General features: G+C 35.8%; 2 protein-coding genes across 3 annotated transcripts in view; one reads left to right on the top strand and one right to left on the bottom strand.

Annotated features, from left to right (window-relative positions):
* Positions 1 to 17978, bottom strand: part of LOC119868539 (melanoma-associated antigen 9-like) — a 778808-nt gene that overhangs the window by 273155 nt on the left and 487675 nt on the right. The window lies entirely within an intron of this gene.
* Positions 1 to 17978, top strand: part of GABRA3 (gamma-aminobutyric acid type A receptor subunit alpha3) — a 309088-nt gene that overhangs the window by 75262 nt on the left and 215848 nt on the right. For both annotated transcript variants that reach the window (XM_038588582.1, XM_038588581.1), the window contains exon 2: positions 6802 to 6976. In XM_038588582.1, the coding sequence (XP_038444510.1) occupies positions 6837 to 6976 (140 nt within the window). In that variant the 5' untranslated portion in view covers positions 6802 to 6836. The remainder of the gene's footprint in view (positions 1 to 6801; positions 6977 to 17978) is intronic.

Raw genomic sequence — 17978 nt, 5'->3', positions numbered from 1 at the left:
GGAAGGCAAGAGGTCAAGGAATTGACCTGCATTTTATAGTGACCAAAGATTACTATATGTCAAACATAATGCTTAATTCTGCCCACAAATTATTCCATTTAATTGTCATAACACTCCTGTATGGCAGTATTATCATTATCAACATTTTATAGAGGAGAATGTTGAGTCAAATCATTCACCCAATGTCAGGTTTCTGTGTGGTATGTCAAGAATTGGCACTAAGATGTTTCTGGCTCCAGAGCTTTTAATAATGGTAGTACTTTGAGGCTAAGTGGAATTAGATGGCCTTAAATGAAACTGTTGTTTCAAACTGAGGCAACAAAATGTCAGAGTTTTGTAGTATGTGAGTAGCAACAATTGCGATGCCTCTGTTTAGGTAAAGTACTGGCAGATAGTGCCTCATAGCATCCAAGTGGGGTGCTGGTGGGTAGAGTGTTAGTATCTGGTAGTTTCTAGGCACTGAGGTAAAGAAGTTTTAAGAATCCCATTTGAAGTCCATGCCTTTTACATAGTAGATGCTCAAAAGTTTGTGATAAAATGAATTTGTATGTTGACAGGATCTAACAGCAAACTCATCCTGGTAGCAGGTCTTTTTTTTATTTATTTTGAAGATTTTATTTATTTATTCATGAGAGTCAGAGACATAGGCAGAGGGAGAACCAGATTCCCTGCAGGGAGCCTGATGTGAGACTCTATCCCAGGACCCTGGGATCATGCCCTGAGCCGAAGGCAGATGTTTCAACCACTGAGCTACCCAGGCGTCCCTGGTAGCAGGTCAGGTATTTTATGTATATTATTTAATCTAGAATTAGATTATGAGTATTATTATTCCCATTTTACATTGAAGTAGGAAGTCTTTTAAAGCCTAACATGACTAGTATTTGGTAATGCTGAGTAGTCTCTTGATCTGGTAGTATGAAGGTGATCTTTATACTATTTTACCCCATTTATGGATGTGACTTTTTCAAAATAACATTCATTAATTAACTATTTATTAAGTATACATTATTTATTAGGCATTCTTCTGTGTATTGGGCATATATATGTGAATAAGATAAGCAAAATTCCTTGTCCCTGTTGGGCTTGTATTATACTGGAATAACAGACAATAACAAAAAACATGAAATATATCTTAGAAGTGCAAATGATGAAAAATAGAGCAACTGCATAGGAAGTATCCAGGATGTGAAGAAAGATTGAAATTTTAGATAGAGTGAAATTTTAGATAGGCCTCATTGAGAGAGGTGATCTTTGAGCAAAAACATGAAGTGAGAGAAGGAACAAACTATGTGGAAATTAGATGAAGAACATTCCCAGTGGAGGCAAAGGCCCTAGAGCTGGAACATGCCTGATATATCCAATTGGCAGCAAGGAGGTCACAGTGGCTGAAGTGGAGTGAGTAACAGAGGATGGTAGAAGAGGATAAGGTTAGCCAGCTATTTGGAGATTAGATCCTGTAGGTCCTTGTAGATCATAACATGGCTTTTGACCTGGGAAGCAATTGGAGGATTTTGAGCAGAAGAGAGACATGATCTGACTTAACACTTTTAAAGTTCACTCTGTTATATAGAGAAAAGACTTAAGGAAGCAAGAGCAGAGTCAACAAGCCCAATTAAGAGGCTTTTACAATGATTTCAGCAAAAGATGCTGAGCCCAAGTAGTAGCAGCAGAGGTGATGACCAGTGGTTTTATTTTGGATATGTTTCTTTTTTTAAATTTTTTTTATTTATTTATGATAGTCACAGAGAGAGAGAGAGAGAGGCAGAGACATAGGCAGAGGGAGAAGCAGGCTCCATGCACCGGGAGCCCAATGTGGGATTCGATCCCGGGTCTCCAGGATCGCGCCCTGGGCCAAAGGCAGGCGCCAAACCGCTGTACCACCCAGGGATCCCTGGATATGTTTCTTTTTAAATGGAATACCAATGAGACTTGTTGATGGATTGAATGTGGGATATGAGATTAAAAGAGGAGTCAAGAATGATATCAGGGTTTTTACTTTGAGCAAATGGAAGGGTAATTACTGTTACCTGAGATTAAGGGATTACAGGGGGACAGTGTTTTTGTATGTGTGCGGAGGTGAATGAATATCTGAACCTCAGATTTTAACATGTTATTTCTCAGACATCTAAGTGCAGGTGTGGGTTTCAGGACATATCTTGGATAGAGATATTAATTTGTAAGTTTATAGATATTATTTCTCTCTGGTTTGTTACTTGTACTCTCCTTTAGATCTTGAGCAGAGTGAATTGGTTGATCATTTGCTATTTTGGCTGTGCAATCAGGTATTATGGTGGCTGGAGCATGTGTCATAATTGTATGTTCATGTACCATGGATAATCCATTCTAACACCAAGATTATCTGAGCCTGCACAAAGGTTATCCCCTCCTATTTCATAGTCAACCTGCTTCTTTCACAGGCATCTGCTATTGTGCCCATGGTTATCTGAATATGCTTATTGTTTGTAAGTTCATATGTCATTGGTGTTTATCCATGTGCTGTACTTATAGGAGCACATGTCATGGTTGTCTGCTTTTGCAATGTGGCCTGGCTTCTTTATACTAATTTTAAAACTAGTATTAGGGTTACATTCTGTTTGTGCAGCATAGTTGTTTAAATATCCATGGCATTATATGATGTTCCTTTACTGTAATTTTCAGTTTATTCACCATGGATGTGTGTATGCTATACTTCTTTGTTCATATGTTATAGCTAGCTCTTTACTATTGGTCATCATTACTAAAGAGATACTAGTTATTCATTGTGGCCACATGCATCTATATCTTATCTCTCTACTGCAGTGAGAAAAATTTTGAGCATGTCTGCTTACTCTTGGACCATGCCCTTCTGTTCCTGCACCATGGCAGTCTACTCCACAAGTATGGCCATCTACTCCTAAACAATGTCACTTAATTCCTGATCATGGTTGCTATGATACACACAGTGTGTGCACACATTATGGTTAAGGACTGATATACCAAATATCTCTAAGCATACTATAATTATCTATAGCTACATGGATACTTTATCATGTTTAAAGACTTTAAAGTATTACAGTTTTTGCACTACGGTCTGCTGTCTTACAGTCCTTGTTTGCTCTTCTTTGCTGGTCATCTGAGCATGTGTCATGGATACATGTTCATTTAATACTAGTTACTGCTAATGTGCCACATTTCTGTGTATACATGCCACAGTTGGTGACTGTTTTGTAGCTATTTGCTAACTTGCTAAGGCTACCTGTTCCAGTACAATTTTTTAATTAAAAATTTAATTGTGGTTAAAAAGCACATAAAAATCTTAACCATTTTTAAATGTGCAGTTTTTTATTTTTTATTTTATTTTTATTTTTTTTTTATTTATTATTTATGATAGTCACAGAGAGAGAGAGGCAGAGACACAGGCAGAGGGAGAAGCAGGCTCCATGCAGAGAGCCTGACATGGGACTTGATCCAGGGTCTCCAGGATCATGCCCTGGGTTGAAGGTGGCACTAAACCGCTGAGCCACATGGGCTGCCCTAAATGTGCAGTTTAATAGTGTTAAGTATTCACATTATTGTGCAACAGTCAAGTGGCATGCTTTTGATCATGTATAATGTCTTAAGGAAGTGTTTACCAAGGTTCTGTTGTCTTGTTCGGTGATCATTAGGCTCACGTACTTTGGTTTTCTGACATATAGTGTGATCAAATGGTTTTATACATACATGTCTTCACATGCATTATAATAATGATGTTTGTTAACAAAATGTTATGGTAGTTGGAGGACACATATTATGTCCAACCTCCTCTATATGTGACGGCTGCCTTCTCATAGTTATGCAAACATGTACCTTAGTCTGAGTATATATAACATTGTTGTCCTCTTATGCATCATATGATATATCATAGTTTTCTTCTTCCAAATCATAAACGTTTGCTTCTGTATCATTTGCATCTATTCTTAGTGTGAGAACAATTGCTGCTTGTTTACCATAATCATGATCCATAGTATAGAGTAGGATAGTGTAGTTGAGCACACACTATGGTTTTCTTTGCTCATGCAGCATAGCTGTTTTCTTCTATACACAGGATTATTGCTCATATACTTAGGTTTTCTGAGGATCCATCATAGTTCTTTTTTATATTCCATGGGTTATTTTTGCATTTTGGGCTTCATACCGTGTACCAAGTGTTTTTGTTCCTATAGGGTAATTGTCAATTTTGTATTATGATTATTTGAGCATTAACATTTGTCATGTAATCATACAACATTAGGGTATGCTAAAGCACTGTGGATGGTTAAGCATATATCATGGTTACTGTTCATACTACAGCTGATTTTCATGCCCCAGAATCATCTGCTCATGTACCATATTTTCTTACTTATATACTATGCTTTTCTGAACTGTACTGTTTGTTCATTTCTGTAAAATAAGCATTAACTCTTGTGTAGTTACTGAATCATGGATGCCACAGCCTATATATTAGATTTACCATAAAAATTTGCTGTTTTTGTAAAACAAAAATTGTCAAATATTGGCAATTTTATAAGATACAACCTAATTTTATGACTATTTTTATCTGTAATGTGGACACTTTCTCATGTCAAAAGTTCATCTTCTCCAGTATCATAGTTTTCTATGCCTGTACCAGATTCTGTTGAGAGAGAACCATAGCTCGTGTATTAAGAATATGAAGATTATACCTTGATAAATTAAGAGGCACAAGCCACCCATATGAGGTCGACAGGTAGCTCCCCCAGCATCTGAGCTTCCACTTTGGGGAAGTGAAAACCCTGGGATTGTTTTGATTGCAGGTGCAGTTTTAATACATTCACACATAAAAAGTAAAGTCACAAGATTTATTTACTTACAAATCCCACAATTGGGCAGTAAAATGAGCTGGGGGGAAGGTCAGGTCATAAGCTAGCAAGAGATAGAAAGCAGAATTACGAGCATCTATTACTTATAAAGTGGTTGAGGTGGAGATCACTAACTTTTTGTGGGCTCAACTCTAAGGGGTTATTTTTAAAAGATACCTTGGGAAAAGCAAAGCAGAAACTTGTGGTGGGAATCCTAAGCTTGGGTCCTTATCTAAATGTCCAGACTCTGGGTATGTGCAAGGTTGCCATACTGTAAAATGCCTAGGCAACAACTCAAGAATAGATGTTTTCTCATCACAAAGATTCAAGAAGACAATTGAATATAGAGCCTAGTGGCTACTTTTTTGGGGGTGGGATAAATTTAAAAAGACTTGTTCTTCATTTTCTCATCAACCGTAATAGCTCTCCAGCATGTATCTGTATTACATATTAGTCAATTGCATAAACTTTCCTTGGAAAAAAAGTTTTTAAATCCTTTCTTTCTCACTGGAAGTTAAACCACTGATATAACTTAAAAAGAATATGATATTGGGTCAGAATTAGGTCTCCTTTAAGTGGGCAATGTATCAGATTCAAAGAAGCCATAATCTTCAGAGAGAGCAAGAAAGTGCCATTTTATATTGTTTTTTTCCTTTTTTTTTCTTGTGCTATCCAAATGAGAAGTCATTTTTTTCAAATAAATTTATTTTTTATTGGTGTTCAATTTGCCAACATACAGAATAACACCCAGTGCTCATCCCGTCAAGTGCCCACCTCAGTGCCCACCACCCAGTCACCCCCACCCTCCGCCCACCTCCCCTTCCACCACCCCTAGTTCGTTTCCCAGAGTTAGGGGTCTGTCATGTTCTGTCTCCCTTTCTGATATTTCCCACTTATTTTTTCTCCTTTCCCCTTTATTCCCTTTCACTATTTTTTTATATTCCCCAAATGAATGAGACCATTTAATGTTTGTTTTTTTTTTTTTTAATTTTTTTTTTTATTATTTATTTATGATAGGCACACAGTGAGAGAGCGAGGCAGAGACACAGGCAGAGGGAGAAGCAGGCTCCATGCACCGGGAGCCCGACGTGGGATTTGATCCTGGGTCTCCAGGATCGCGCCCTGGGCCAAAGGCAGGCGCCAAACCGCTGCGCCACCCAGGGATCCCCATTTAATGTTTGTTATATTGTTTTTTTTTTAGCTCCATGTCTTAGGTAAATGTCCACCAGTCCAGAGTTCATAAAATAGCCTTGAACATAGGCAAATCTAAATCACGTAATTCTATCATCAGTATAATTTGCTGGCCTTTTTGAGTCTTCTGTACTAGGAGAATAGACTTGGATTTCTTATGTTGTGGCCCCTACATGGAGTTAACTTTGCCCTCAAATATCTTTACGGGTAAACATCCTATTTCAGAGGAAACAGTTCATCTACTCCAAGACCTTTGATCTTTTAGAAAATTGCTTAACTGTATTGAAATGAGAATCAATCTCAAGAATGCTATAGAGTTCAGGTCTTATAATATTCTCTACAATACTACACAGTTAACTATGGCAAAGATATTTGTGAGTAAAGATAAAATGGGATTTGGGGAAAATAAAATGAAGACATGAGAGATTCTTTTAAACTCTTGGATTATGAAAAAGTAACTAAAGCTGAGAGGAAACAGGGAAAGAGATGAAACTGCCACCTAAGACTGAATTAGTGATTTAGAGCTCTTTACTCTTTCTTGAATGGGTTTTGGTATATTCAAGAAAGGAGTTTGTTGGGAATGAATTTTGGTGGCATTTATAAACCGAGGAAAGGGGATTGTCATATTAATCATTTAGTAACTAGATACTAGGGAAGTTAAATGACTCTAATACAGTTGAATAATATATATATTTTTTTACCTTGTTTTTTTTTTTTTTTTTTTTTTTTTTTTTTGTCTTCTACTCCTTTTTCTTCCTCTTTTCCCCAAACACAGATCTCACAGGTCTCTCCAAGTTGTTGCCTAAGAAGATGATAGTCACACAAATGAGTCACTTCTACACAATCATCCTTGGGCTTCTTTTCCTGATTAATATTTTTCCTGGAACAACTGGCCAAGGGGAATCAAGACGACAAGAACCTGGGGATTTTGTGAAGCAGGATATTGGCGGGTAAGAACCCTTACCTCTTAAAAAAAAAAAAAAAAAGAAAACTGTGATAGATTCTTGCCTTAAACCAAAACTTTTTATTTTTTTCCTAGATGAACTCAGGTACACTAGTTCCTGCTGCTTAAACATTATATATATATATATATATATATATATATATATATATATATATATATATTTAAAACATCAACTCAGACTCTCAAAGTAGAAATAGATCTCAAAGGTCTTCTTGAGCAGCTCCTTAGTCCATGCTGAAATTCCCTTTGCAACATCTTAAAAGCACTTCTCTCCAGCCATTTGCACTCAATTGTTTTTTTTTTCTTTCTTAGATCTTCAACTTGTCCCTTTTTATTTGCTGTGTCTTATTAGCATATAAATGTGATCTAGAAGCTCCCATGTTAAGTTTGAAAATCTGCCCTCTAAATAGTGCCTTAAGTATTTCCTCTTTTTCACACTCCTACTTTCTGACAAAACAGTTTTCTTTACTTTCTCTACTTACCTCTCATCCATTCTTCCCATGCTGCTGCCTGACTTCCAAGCTCATGACTTTTTTTTTTTTATTGGTGTTCAATTTACTAACATACAGAATAACACCCAGTGCCCGTCACCCATTCACTCCCACTCCCCGCCCTCCTCCCCTTCTACCACCCCTAGTTCGTTTCCCAGAGTTAGCAGTCTTTACGTTCTGTCTCCCTTTCTGATATTTCCCACACATTTCTTCTCCCTTCCCTTATTTTCCCTTTCACTATTATTTATATTCCCCAAATGAATGAGAACATATAATGTTTGTCCTTCTCCGACTGACTTACTTCACTCAGCATAATACCCTCCAGTTCCATCCACGTTGAAGCAAATGGTGGGTATTTGTCATTTCTAATAGCTGAGTAATATTCCATTGTATACATAAACCACATCTTCTTTATCCATTCATCTTTCGTTGGACACCGAGGCTCCTTCCACAGTTTGGCTATCGTGGCCATTGCTGCTAGAAACATCGGGGTGCAGGTGTCCCGGCGTTTCATTGCATTTGTATCTTTGGGGTAAATCCCCAACAGTGCAATTGCTGGGTCATAGGGCAGGTCTATTTTTAACTCTTTGAGCAAGCTCATGACTTTTAAGCAATCCCTGCAACCAAGATAGCCAATGTTGGCTCTGTTACTAAAATGAACACTTATTTGTTCTTATATTACTCAACTTTTTATTTTTTACTTTTTTAGCAGCATGTAGCAACATTTAGCATTGTTTATTCTTCCTTCCCTCCTTAACTTCTTTTTTTTTATGAAATAACACACACATATATAAACATGCATAACATAAAAATATGTGGTTTAACAATAATTCTTTTACTTCAGAGACATCACAATTCTCTGTTTCTTAGATTAAATTCTTTAGAAAAAAAAAGAAAAAAGAAAAATAAATTCTTTAGAAGCAGGGCCTAAGACAAGTATTCAAAAGCGAATAATTTAGAGTGCTCTAAGAGAAACTTGTAAATGAAGCAAGGAAAGCAACATAGAGAAGGGGAAAAGGTAAACCAAAGATGTGATTTCACTTGAAGAGTAGCCTCTATTTGACCCCTCCGAGACGAATGGCACTACAGATTTGGCCCACCTTCAGGCAAGGGGCTGGACTTCTCCTATAGTCTCTTCCTAATCAGCCATTGCCTGTGGGCTACCTGGAGGAAGGCATACATTTCCAGGCATTTTAAAGCAAGGTGGCATCCTTCAGGCAATGTTAATATTCTGAAGTAGGAGAGAGATAGTTTCACTGGCCCAGTAAAAGGGATCTGGACATAGTACCAGTAGTGAATACTACACCTGATTTTCTTCATACTTTTATGGCTGTGTTTTCTATAGTATTTTCCACAATATTACACAGCTGTATTAAAGGCCTTTGTGATATAAATATCTTTTGTAGTCTTTTTGGTAATCTTCTTTTCCTTTGTTCACTTATATGCTGGTGTTTGTTTTGTTCTAGTAGTTATTACCGCACAGACTCTGGGTGATTTAATCTATCCCCATGACCTTTTATATATACCAATGACTCTCATCTCAATTGTTATTCCTAACTTGTCTTGAGTGTCAACCTCTATGTTCAACATCTATTAGACATGTCCACTTGGCTATTCCATAAACTCCTTTAAGTACGTTCAAATTAGCTTCATCATCTCTATCGCCCTCTTCTACTCTTAAAATAACAAACAAACATGATATGCTTATCTTCCATTTTCCTTATTTTAGTCAATAGCACCAGTATGCACCCCATTGCTCAAGCTAGAAACTTGGAATTATCTTTCCCAATTTTTTACCCTTTGCTTTCTAGATTGAATTATTCATCAACATATGTAATTTCTACCTCCCACATCTTTTGGATTCATTTACTCTTCTCCAACTTTCCAGCTACTACTCTAGTTTGATCCAGTATTGTCTTCCACTTGGACTACTACAAAAGTCTCTAGTTGGTCTTACTTCCTAAAGTCTTGCTCCCACCCAAACTAACCTCTATTCCGTATCCAATATTTCTTCTACAATGCAGGTTGAATCACAGCTATTCCAAGTCATTTAACAGGATCCTATTGTCCCTAGACTAAAGTCTGAATTCCTTAACATGATTTTATTAGGCCCATTGTAACCCAGGCTCTACCTATCTTGCAGACTTATTTCTTAGTTCTCCTGTCCTCAAACTCTGTGTTCCTCAGCTCTATTAAACTTCTTTTGATTTTAAAACCCTATCTCATTCAGAGAATATTATTACTAGAAATGATCCTCTTAAACCTTGACATATTTAAGTATTACACAGGATATTTTATTCTTTAATGGTGGCTTTTGTGTTATTGTTTTACACTTGGTTACTACCCTGTATTCTTGAAAGTATTAGGACCTATTCCTAATTATTTTTGCAGGGTTACTTAATACACTATGAGTCTTTCTATCCATCAGAAATAATTTTTGAGGCTGAGGGCTACAGAACTGGATTAACATGTCCTTAGGAGTTTGGGCAATGAGGCCCTCTTTGTTCTTTAATCCAGTCTGGAAAAACAGACTAATTCTATTTTATTAACTTGTCATGTATCTGATAGATGGTCTAAATAAGATGGAAGTTCTAAGTAAATGACCTTTATTTCTTCAAGTGTGAAGCCCTCTAAATTTTAATTCTGAGAATAAAGTTCTCTAAGAATATATTGCATCTTATAATCTTAAATAAAAATATTGAACACAATAGTCCCTTCTCTTTGTGACTTTATGACCATCATAAAGAACATTCATTATGTTAATTCTGTATTTGTCTTTTTCTTCTTATATCTTCATGCTCAGTGTTAGTTGTAGCCTCTCCTGTTTACACTGGTTTGTTTACATCCTACTGGTGCTTAGGAAACCAGATAGCCAAACCTTTTAGTACTTATATTAAAGAAGACTTCAAGAAATCCTTGAAAAAGCCAAAATAGTGCTTAGATTTAATATATGGGCATTAGAAACTTTTTCAGGGAGATTACTTTCTTCCAAGTTCAGGGCAATTCTGATTTGGAGGGATGAGACTACTAAAATCCTGGCTCTAAATATTAGGGTTAGCACTGTATTTGTATTTTCTAGAAATAAAGAAACCAATACAACTTAGAACTATGTGGTATATACTGGTAGTTCTGATACTTGGCAGAGCTGCTTCTTTTTGTCTGCTTGTTTTCATACCTTCTTAATGATATTTTGTGTGTTGAAAAAAATCCATTTGCTGCATTGTTTTATCTTTTTTTCAAGATTTATTTATTCCAGTTAGTTAACATACAATGTAATAATAGGTGTAGAACTTAGTGATTCATCTTACATATAACACCCACTGCTGATCACAAGTGCCCTCCTTAATCCCCGTACCTATTTAACCCATCTTATCCTTCTCCCCTCCCCTCTAGTAACCATCAGTTTGTTCTCTACAGTTAAAAGTCTGTTTTATGGTTTGCCTCTCTCTTTTTTCACCCTATGTTCATCTGTTTTGTTTCTTAAATTCCATATATTAGTGAAATTATATGGTATTTCTCTTTCTCTCACTGACTTCTTTCACTTTACATAGTACAGTCTAGCTCCATCCATGTCTTCACAAATGACAAGATTTCATTCTCTTTTTATGGCTGAATAATATTCCTGTGTGTGTGTGTGTGTGTGTGTGTGTGTGTGTGAGAGAGAGAGAGAGAGAGAGAGAGAGAGAGACTTCCTTATCCATTCATCAGTTGATTGAAATTTGGGCTCTTGATATGAGTACTGGGTGTTATATGCAACTTAAGAATCACTAACATCTACCTCTGAAACTTATAATACACTATATGTTAACTAATTAAATTTAAATTAAAAAAACATAAAAAGATTTGGGCTCTTTCCATAATTGGGCTATTGTTGATAATGCTACTAAAACATTGGGGTGTGTGTGTCACTTTGAATCAGTATTATTGTATCCTTTGGATAGATACCTAGTAGTACAATTGCTAGGTCATAGAGTAGTTCTATTTTAACTTTTTGAGGAGCCTCCATACTGTTTTCCAGAGTTACTGCACCAGTTTGCTTTCCTATCAACAGTGTAAGAGAGTTCCCCTTTCTCTGAATGCTTACCAACATTTGTTGTTTCCTGTGTTGTTAACTTTAGCCATTCTGACTGGTGTGAGGTAATAATTCTTAGTAGTTTTGATTTTTATTTCCCTGAAGATGAGTGATGTTAAGCATCTTTTCATGTCTGTTACCCATCTGGATGTCTTCTTTGGAAAAATGTCTATTCATGTCTTCTGTGCATTTCTTAACTGGATTGTTTTTTTTTTTGAGTGTTAAGTTTGATAAGTTCTTTATAGATTTTGAATATTAACTCTTTATCAGATATATCATTTGCAAATATCTTCTCCCCTCCCAACGGTTGCCTTTTATTTTATTTTTTATTTTTTAGATTTATATTTATTTTTTAAAATTTATTTTTTATTGGTGTTCAATTTGACAACGTATAAAATAACACGCAGTGCTCATCCCATCAAGTGCCTATCACCCAGTCACCCCCACCCCCCACCCACCTCCCCTTCCACCACCCCTAGTTCATTTCCTAGAGTTAGGAGTCCCTCACATTGTGTCTCCCTTTCTGATATTTCCCACTCATTTTTTCTCCTTTCCCCTTTATTCCCTTTCATTATTATCTATATTCCCCAAATGAATGAGACCATATAATGTTTGTCCTTCTCCGATTGACTTATTTCACTCAGCATAATACCCTCCAGTTCCATCCACGTTGAAGCAAATGGTGGGTATTTGTCGTTTCTAATGGCTGAATAATATTCCATTGTATACATAGACCACATCTTCTTTATCCATTCATCTTTCGATGGACACTGAGGCTCCCTCCACAGTTTGGCTATTGTGGTGATAGGGATCACATTAAATCTGTAGATTGCTGGGTTTTATGGACATTTTAACAGGATTCTTCCACTCCATGAGTATGGTATATGTTTCCATTTGTTTGTTTTTTTTTTAATTTAAGTAAATTATTATGTTTCCATTTGTTTGTGTCATCTTCAATTTCTTTCATGTCTTACTGGTTTTCAGAGTATAGGTCTTTCAACTTCTTGGTTAAATTTATTCCTAGGTATTGTGTTCATTTTGATGCAATTATAAGTGGAAATGTTTTCTCAATTTCTCTTTCTGCTACTTCATTATTAGTGTATAGAAATGTAACAGAATTCTGTATATTAATTTTATATCCTGCAACTTTACTCAATTCATTTATCTGTTCTAATAGTTATTGAGTGGAGATTTTAGGGCTTTTTATATACTGTCATGTCATTTACAAATAATGACAGTTTTATTTTTTCCAAACCAATCTGGATGCCTTTCTTTTTTTTCTCTCTCTCTTATTTGATTACTGTGGATAGGACTTCCAGTACTATGTTGAATAAAAAGTGGTTAGAGTGGACATCCATGTCTTGTTTCTGATCTTAGAGAAAACACTTTCAGTTTTCCCCCATTGAGTATGATGTTAGCTGTGGGTTTTTCATCTATGGCCTTTATTATGTTGAGGTGTATTTCTTCTAACCCCACTTTGTTTAGAGTATTATGAATAGATGCTGTATTTTGTCAAATGCTTTTTCTGCATCTGTTATGAACATCATATGGTTTTTATCCTTCCTTTTGATAATGTGATGAATTATATTGACTGGCTATCATTGAACCATCCTTCATCCCTGGGATACATCCCACTCAATCATAGTGGATTATTCTTTTAGTTTATTGTTGAATTTGATTTGCTAATATTTTGTTGAGGATTTTTGCATCCATGTTCGTCAGAGATATTGGCCTGTAGTTGTGTTGTTGTTGTTGTTGTTTTTTATAGTGTCTAACTCAGGTTTTGGTATCAGGATAATGCTGGCCACAAAAAATAAATTTGTATTTTTTCCTTTCTCTTCTATTTTTGGAATAGTTTGAAAAGAATAGATATTAACTTTTCTTTAAATGTTGGAGGAGAATTCCCCTGTGAAGCCATCTGTTCCTGGACTTTGTTGTGAGGTTTTTAAAATTATTATTATTGGTTCAATTTCATTATTAGTAATCTGTTCAAATCTCCTAATTCATCCTGATTTAGTTTTGGAAGACTGTATGTTTCTAGGAATTTATCTATTTATCCTAGATTGTTCAATTTGTTAGCATATACTTTTTAATAATATTGTCTTATAATTCTTGTTATTTCTATGGTGTTATTTGTTATTTCTATTTCATTTCTGATTTCATTCATTTGACTCATCTCTCTTTCCTACTTGATGAGTCTGGCTAAAGGTTTATCAATTTTGTTGATCTTTTCAAAGGACAAACTTCTGTTTTTATTGATCTTTTCTATTATTTTTTAAGTCTCTATTTCATTTATTTTTGCTTTAATCTTTATTATTTCCTTTCTTCTACTGGCTTTGGGCTTTGTTCTTTTTTCTAGTTTCTTTGGGTGTAAAGTTAGATCATGTGAGACTTTTCTTATTTCTTGAGGTAGGCACATAAACTTCCATCTTAGATCTGCTTTTGCTGTATCCCAGTGATTTTGGACTGTTGTGTTTTCATTTTCATTTGTCTATGTATGTTTTGGTTTCCTGTTTGATTTCTTTATTGACTTATTGGTTGTTTAGTAGCATGTTGTTTACCTGTGTGTTTGTGTCTTTTCTGGTCCTCTTCTTGTACTTGATTTTTACACATTTTATTGTGGTTGAAAAAAAGATGCTTAATGTGATTTCTGTCGTTTTTAGATGGAATATTCTGTATATATCTGTTAGATCCATCTGGTCTAATGTGTCATGCAAAGCCATAGTTTCCTTATTGATTTTTCTGTCTGGATAATCTATCAATTGATATAAGTTAGGTGTTAAAGTCCCTTACTATTTTTTAAAAAATATTTTATTTATTTATTTGTGAGAGAGACAGAAGTAGAAGGAGAAGCAGGCTCCCTTTGGGAAGCCTGGTGCAGGACTCAATCTCAGGACCCCAGGATCATGACCTGAGCCAAAGGCAGAGGCTCAACCACTGAGCCACCCAGGTTCCCCAAAGTCCCTTACTATTATAATTACTATGAAATTCTCCTTTATGTCTGTTAATATTTGCTTTTTGTATTTAGGTGCTCCTATTTATATTACAAAAACATTTACTTTTGTTATATCTTCTTGTTGGATTGATCTCTTTAACATTGTGTAATGTCCTGGTTTGTCTCTTTGTTTTAAACTGTATTTTGTTTAATTGCATCTGTATAAATTTATTTAAAAACCCTCTATTTTGTCAATGTTATTTCCACACTGACTTTTTTTCACTTCCATGTGCATGGAGTATCTTTTTCCTTCTCTTCACTTTCACTCTATGTGCCTTTAGGTCTGAAGTGATTCTCTTGCAGGCAGACTATAGATACGTCCTGTTTTTTTGTTTTTGCTTTTTTTGTTTTTTGTTTTTTTGTTTTTTAAATTCCATTCAGTCACCTTGTGTTTTTGATTGGAGCATTCACTTTATTTACATGTAAAGTAATTATAGGTACATATATATTGCCATTTTGTTAATTGTTTTCTGGTTCATATTTATTCCTTTCTTTTCTTGCTCTCTTCCCTTGAGATTTGATGGCTTTCTTTATTGTTATGCTTGGATTTTTTTCTTTTTTCTTTTTTGTGTATATATTCTAGATTATTTTTATATTCTAGATTTTTGATTTGTGATTACCCTTGAGTTCATATGTAACATCTTATTTATATAGCAGTCTATATAGTAAGTTTATTATTACTTAAGTTCAAACACATTCTAAAAGCACTACACATTTATTTACCCTCTCTATGTTTTATGTATATGATATCTTTTTTTAAATAATAAATTTATTTTTTATTGGTGTTCAATTTGCCAACATACAGAATAACACCCAGTGCTCATCCCGTCAAGTGCCCCCCTCAGTGCCCATCACCCATTCATCCCCACCCCCCGCCCTCCTCCCCTTCCACCACCCCTAGTTCGTTTCCCAGAGTTAGGAGTCTTTATGTTCTGTCTCCCTTTCTGATGTTTCCTACCCATATATGATATCTTTTTATTGTGTATATCCCTTGACTAATTTTTGTCAATACAGTTTTTACTGCTTTTGTGTTTTAACCTCCATACTAGGTTTATAAGTGATTAATCTACTAATTTCACTATATGTTTGCTTTCACCTGTGAAATTTTTCCTGTTCATGGCATTTATTCTTACTTCTATTTTTCACTTTCATTTAAAGAATTCTCTACAATCTTGTAAGGCTGGTATAGCAGGGTGAGCTCTTTTAACTTTTATCTGGGAAATTCTTTATCTCTTTTTCTATTCTGAATAATAATCTTGCTAGGTAGAATATTCTTGGGTCTAGGTTTTTTCCCTTTTAGCACATTGAATGTATCAATATATCTCTTTTGACCTACAAAAGTTCTGCTGAAAACTCAACTGATATCTTTGTGGGGTTTCTTCTGTATGTAACTTTACTTTTCTCTTGCTGTTTTTTAAATTCTCCCTTTATCGTTATATTTTGCTATTTTAATAATTATGTGCCTTGGTATGAGCCTCCTTGAGTTCATCTTGTTAGAGGTTCTCTGTGCTTCTTGCATCTGAATGTTTGTTTTCTTCCTCAGATTAAAAAGTATTTTACCTATTATTTCTTCAAATAAGTTTCCTGCCCACTTTTCTCTCCCTTCTTTGATCTCTATAATATTGCTATGCTGGATGATGTCTTGGAGTTCCTGTACCCAATTTTCATTGATTATTATTGTTCTTTATTTTTTCTGTTCAGGGTTGCTTTCCATTACTGTGTCTTCCAGCACAATGATGTGTTCTTCTGAATCCTCTAATCTGGTGTTGCTTCCCTCTAGTGTATCTTTCATTTCAATTATTGAATTATTCAGCTCTGACTGGTTCTTTTTTTTTTTTAACATATTCTGTCTAAGTTCTCCTTGAGTTCACCTACTCTTTTCTTAAGTCCAATGAGTAACTATGATCATTACTTTGAACTTTTTATTAGGTGCATTGCTGACTTCCATTTTGTTTAGCTCTTTTATTGTGATTTTATTATCATTTTCCATTTGGAACATATTTGTTCTCATTTTGTCTAACTTTCTGTGTTTGTTTCTATGTATTAGGTAGGTGAGATACATTTTCCTGGTCTTATAAGTAGCCTTGTGTAGTTGAGGTCCTATTACACAATCTCTCCTGGTCACCAGAACCAGGTACTCCAGGGGTGTTTGCTGCATGGGCTGCATGCACCCTACTATTGTGGCTGACCTGCAATTGCCTTCAGCTCAGCCAGCTGCAATGAACCACCTTGCTGTGGTGGACACACTGTGTAGCATTTGCTCTCTATGATGTTGAGATGCCTGGATGCAGCTGCCTTGGGATTGTTGGTGGGTGGGGCCAGTATTCAGCCTGCTTGTTTGCAGTTAGCCTCTCTGCTACACTACAGGCACACTGTAGGGCAAGGCTTACTTCCTGTGTGACCAGCTAAGAGGCCCAGCTACAGCAACTGCAGGCACATTGGTGTCTGGAATTATCTATCCTCTTCCCCAGGGTGGGAATTCCCAGGTGCCAGTCCCAATTGGGTCTGCCTGCAAGGTGTGGTGTGGCAAGTGCTGCTTTGGAGGGACTTCTGTTGAGGCAGGTGGGTGAGCCTGTAGAAGAATGCCAGGGCAAGGCATATGGTGCAAGTGAGGTAGACAGAGGGCATTAGAACAGGCTCTAGCAAGCATCTGGCTATCTCAGCTAGGGGAAAGAAAGGGAAATAGTGCCATCTAGTCTTTTTTCCCCCAGAAAAATCAATGCCTCTCTCATAAATGTTCTAAAGTTAGTCAACATATCTCCTTCATGTATTCACCAGGCACTTTTCAAACTGCTGATTTGGTGGTGTGTCCTGAGCTGAATTATTTCGTACACTGGCTCTTTAAGGGCAGGAAGTAAGTTTTCTGTTCCTTAGTTTCTCTCTCTCCCTCTCTCTCTCTCTTTTTTCCTTTGTTCATTTGTTTTGTTTCTTAAATTCTACATATGAGTGAAATCATATGGTATTTGTCTTTTCCTGACTTATTTTGCTTAGCATTATACTTTCTAGCTCTATCCATGTTTTTGCAAATATCAAGATATTATTCTTTTTATGGCTGAATAATAGTCCACTCTATATACCACATCTTCTTTATCCATTTGTCTATCAATGGACACTTGGGCTGCTTCCATAGTTTGGCTATTGTAAATAATGCTGCTAAAAACATAGGAGTATTTGTATTCCTTTGAATTAGCAATTTTGTATTCTTTTGTTAAAAACCCAGTAATGTAATTGCTGGATCATAGGGTAATTCTACTTTTAACTTTTTGAGGAGCCTCCATACTCCATACTCCATACCACTACATTCCCACAGTGGTTGCACCAGTTTTCATTTACACCAACAATGCAAGAGGGTTTCTTTTTCTCTACACCTCAGCCAACACTTGTTTCTTGAGTTTTTGATTTTAGCCGTTCTGAGATGTGTGAATATGTC

The sequence above is a fragment of the Canis lupus genome, chromosome X, assembly GCF_011100685.1.
Source record: "Canis lupus familiaris isolate Mischka breed German Shepherd chromosome X, alternate assembly UU_Cfam_GSD_1.0, whole genome shotgun sequence".
Classification (NCBI taxonomy): domain Eukaryota; kingdom Metazoa; phylum Chordata; class Mammalia; order Carnivora; family Canidae; genus Canis; species Canis lupus.
The sequence above is the reverse complement of the archived record's forward strand: the minus strand, read 5'-3'. Positions and strand labels throughout refer to the sequence as shown.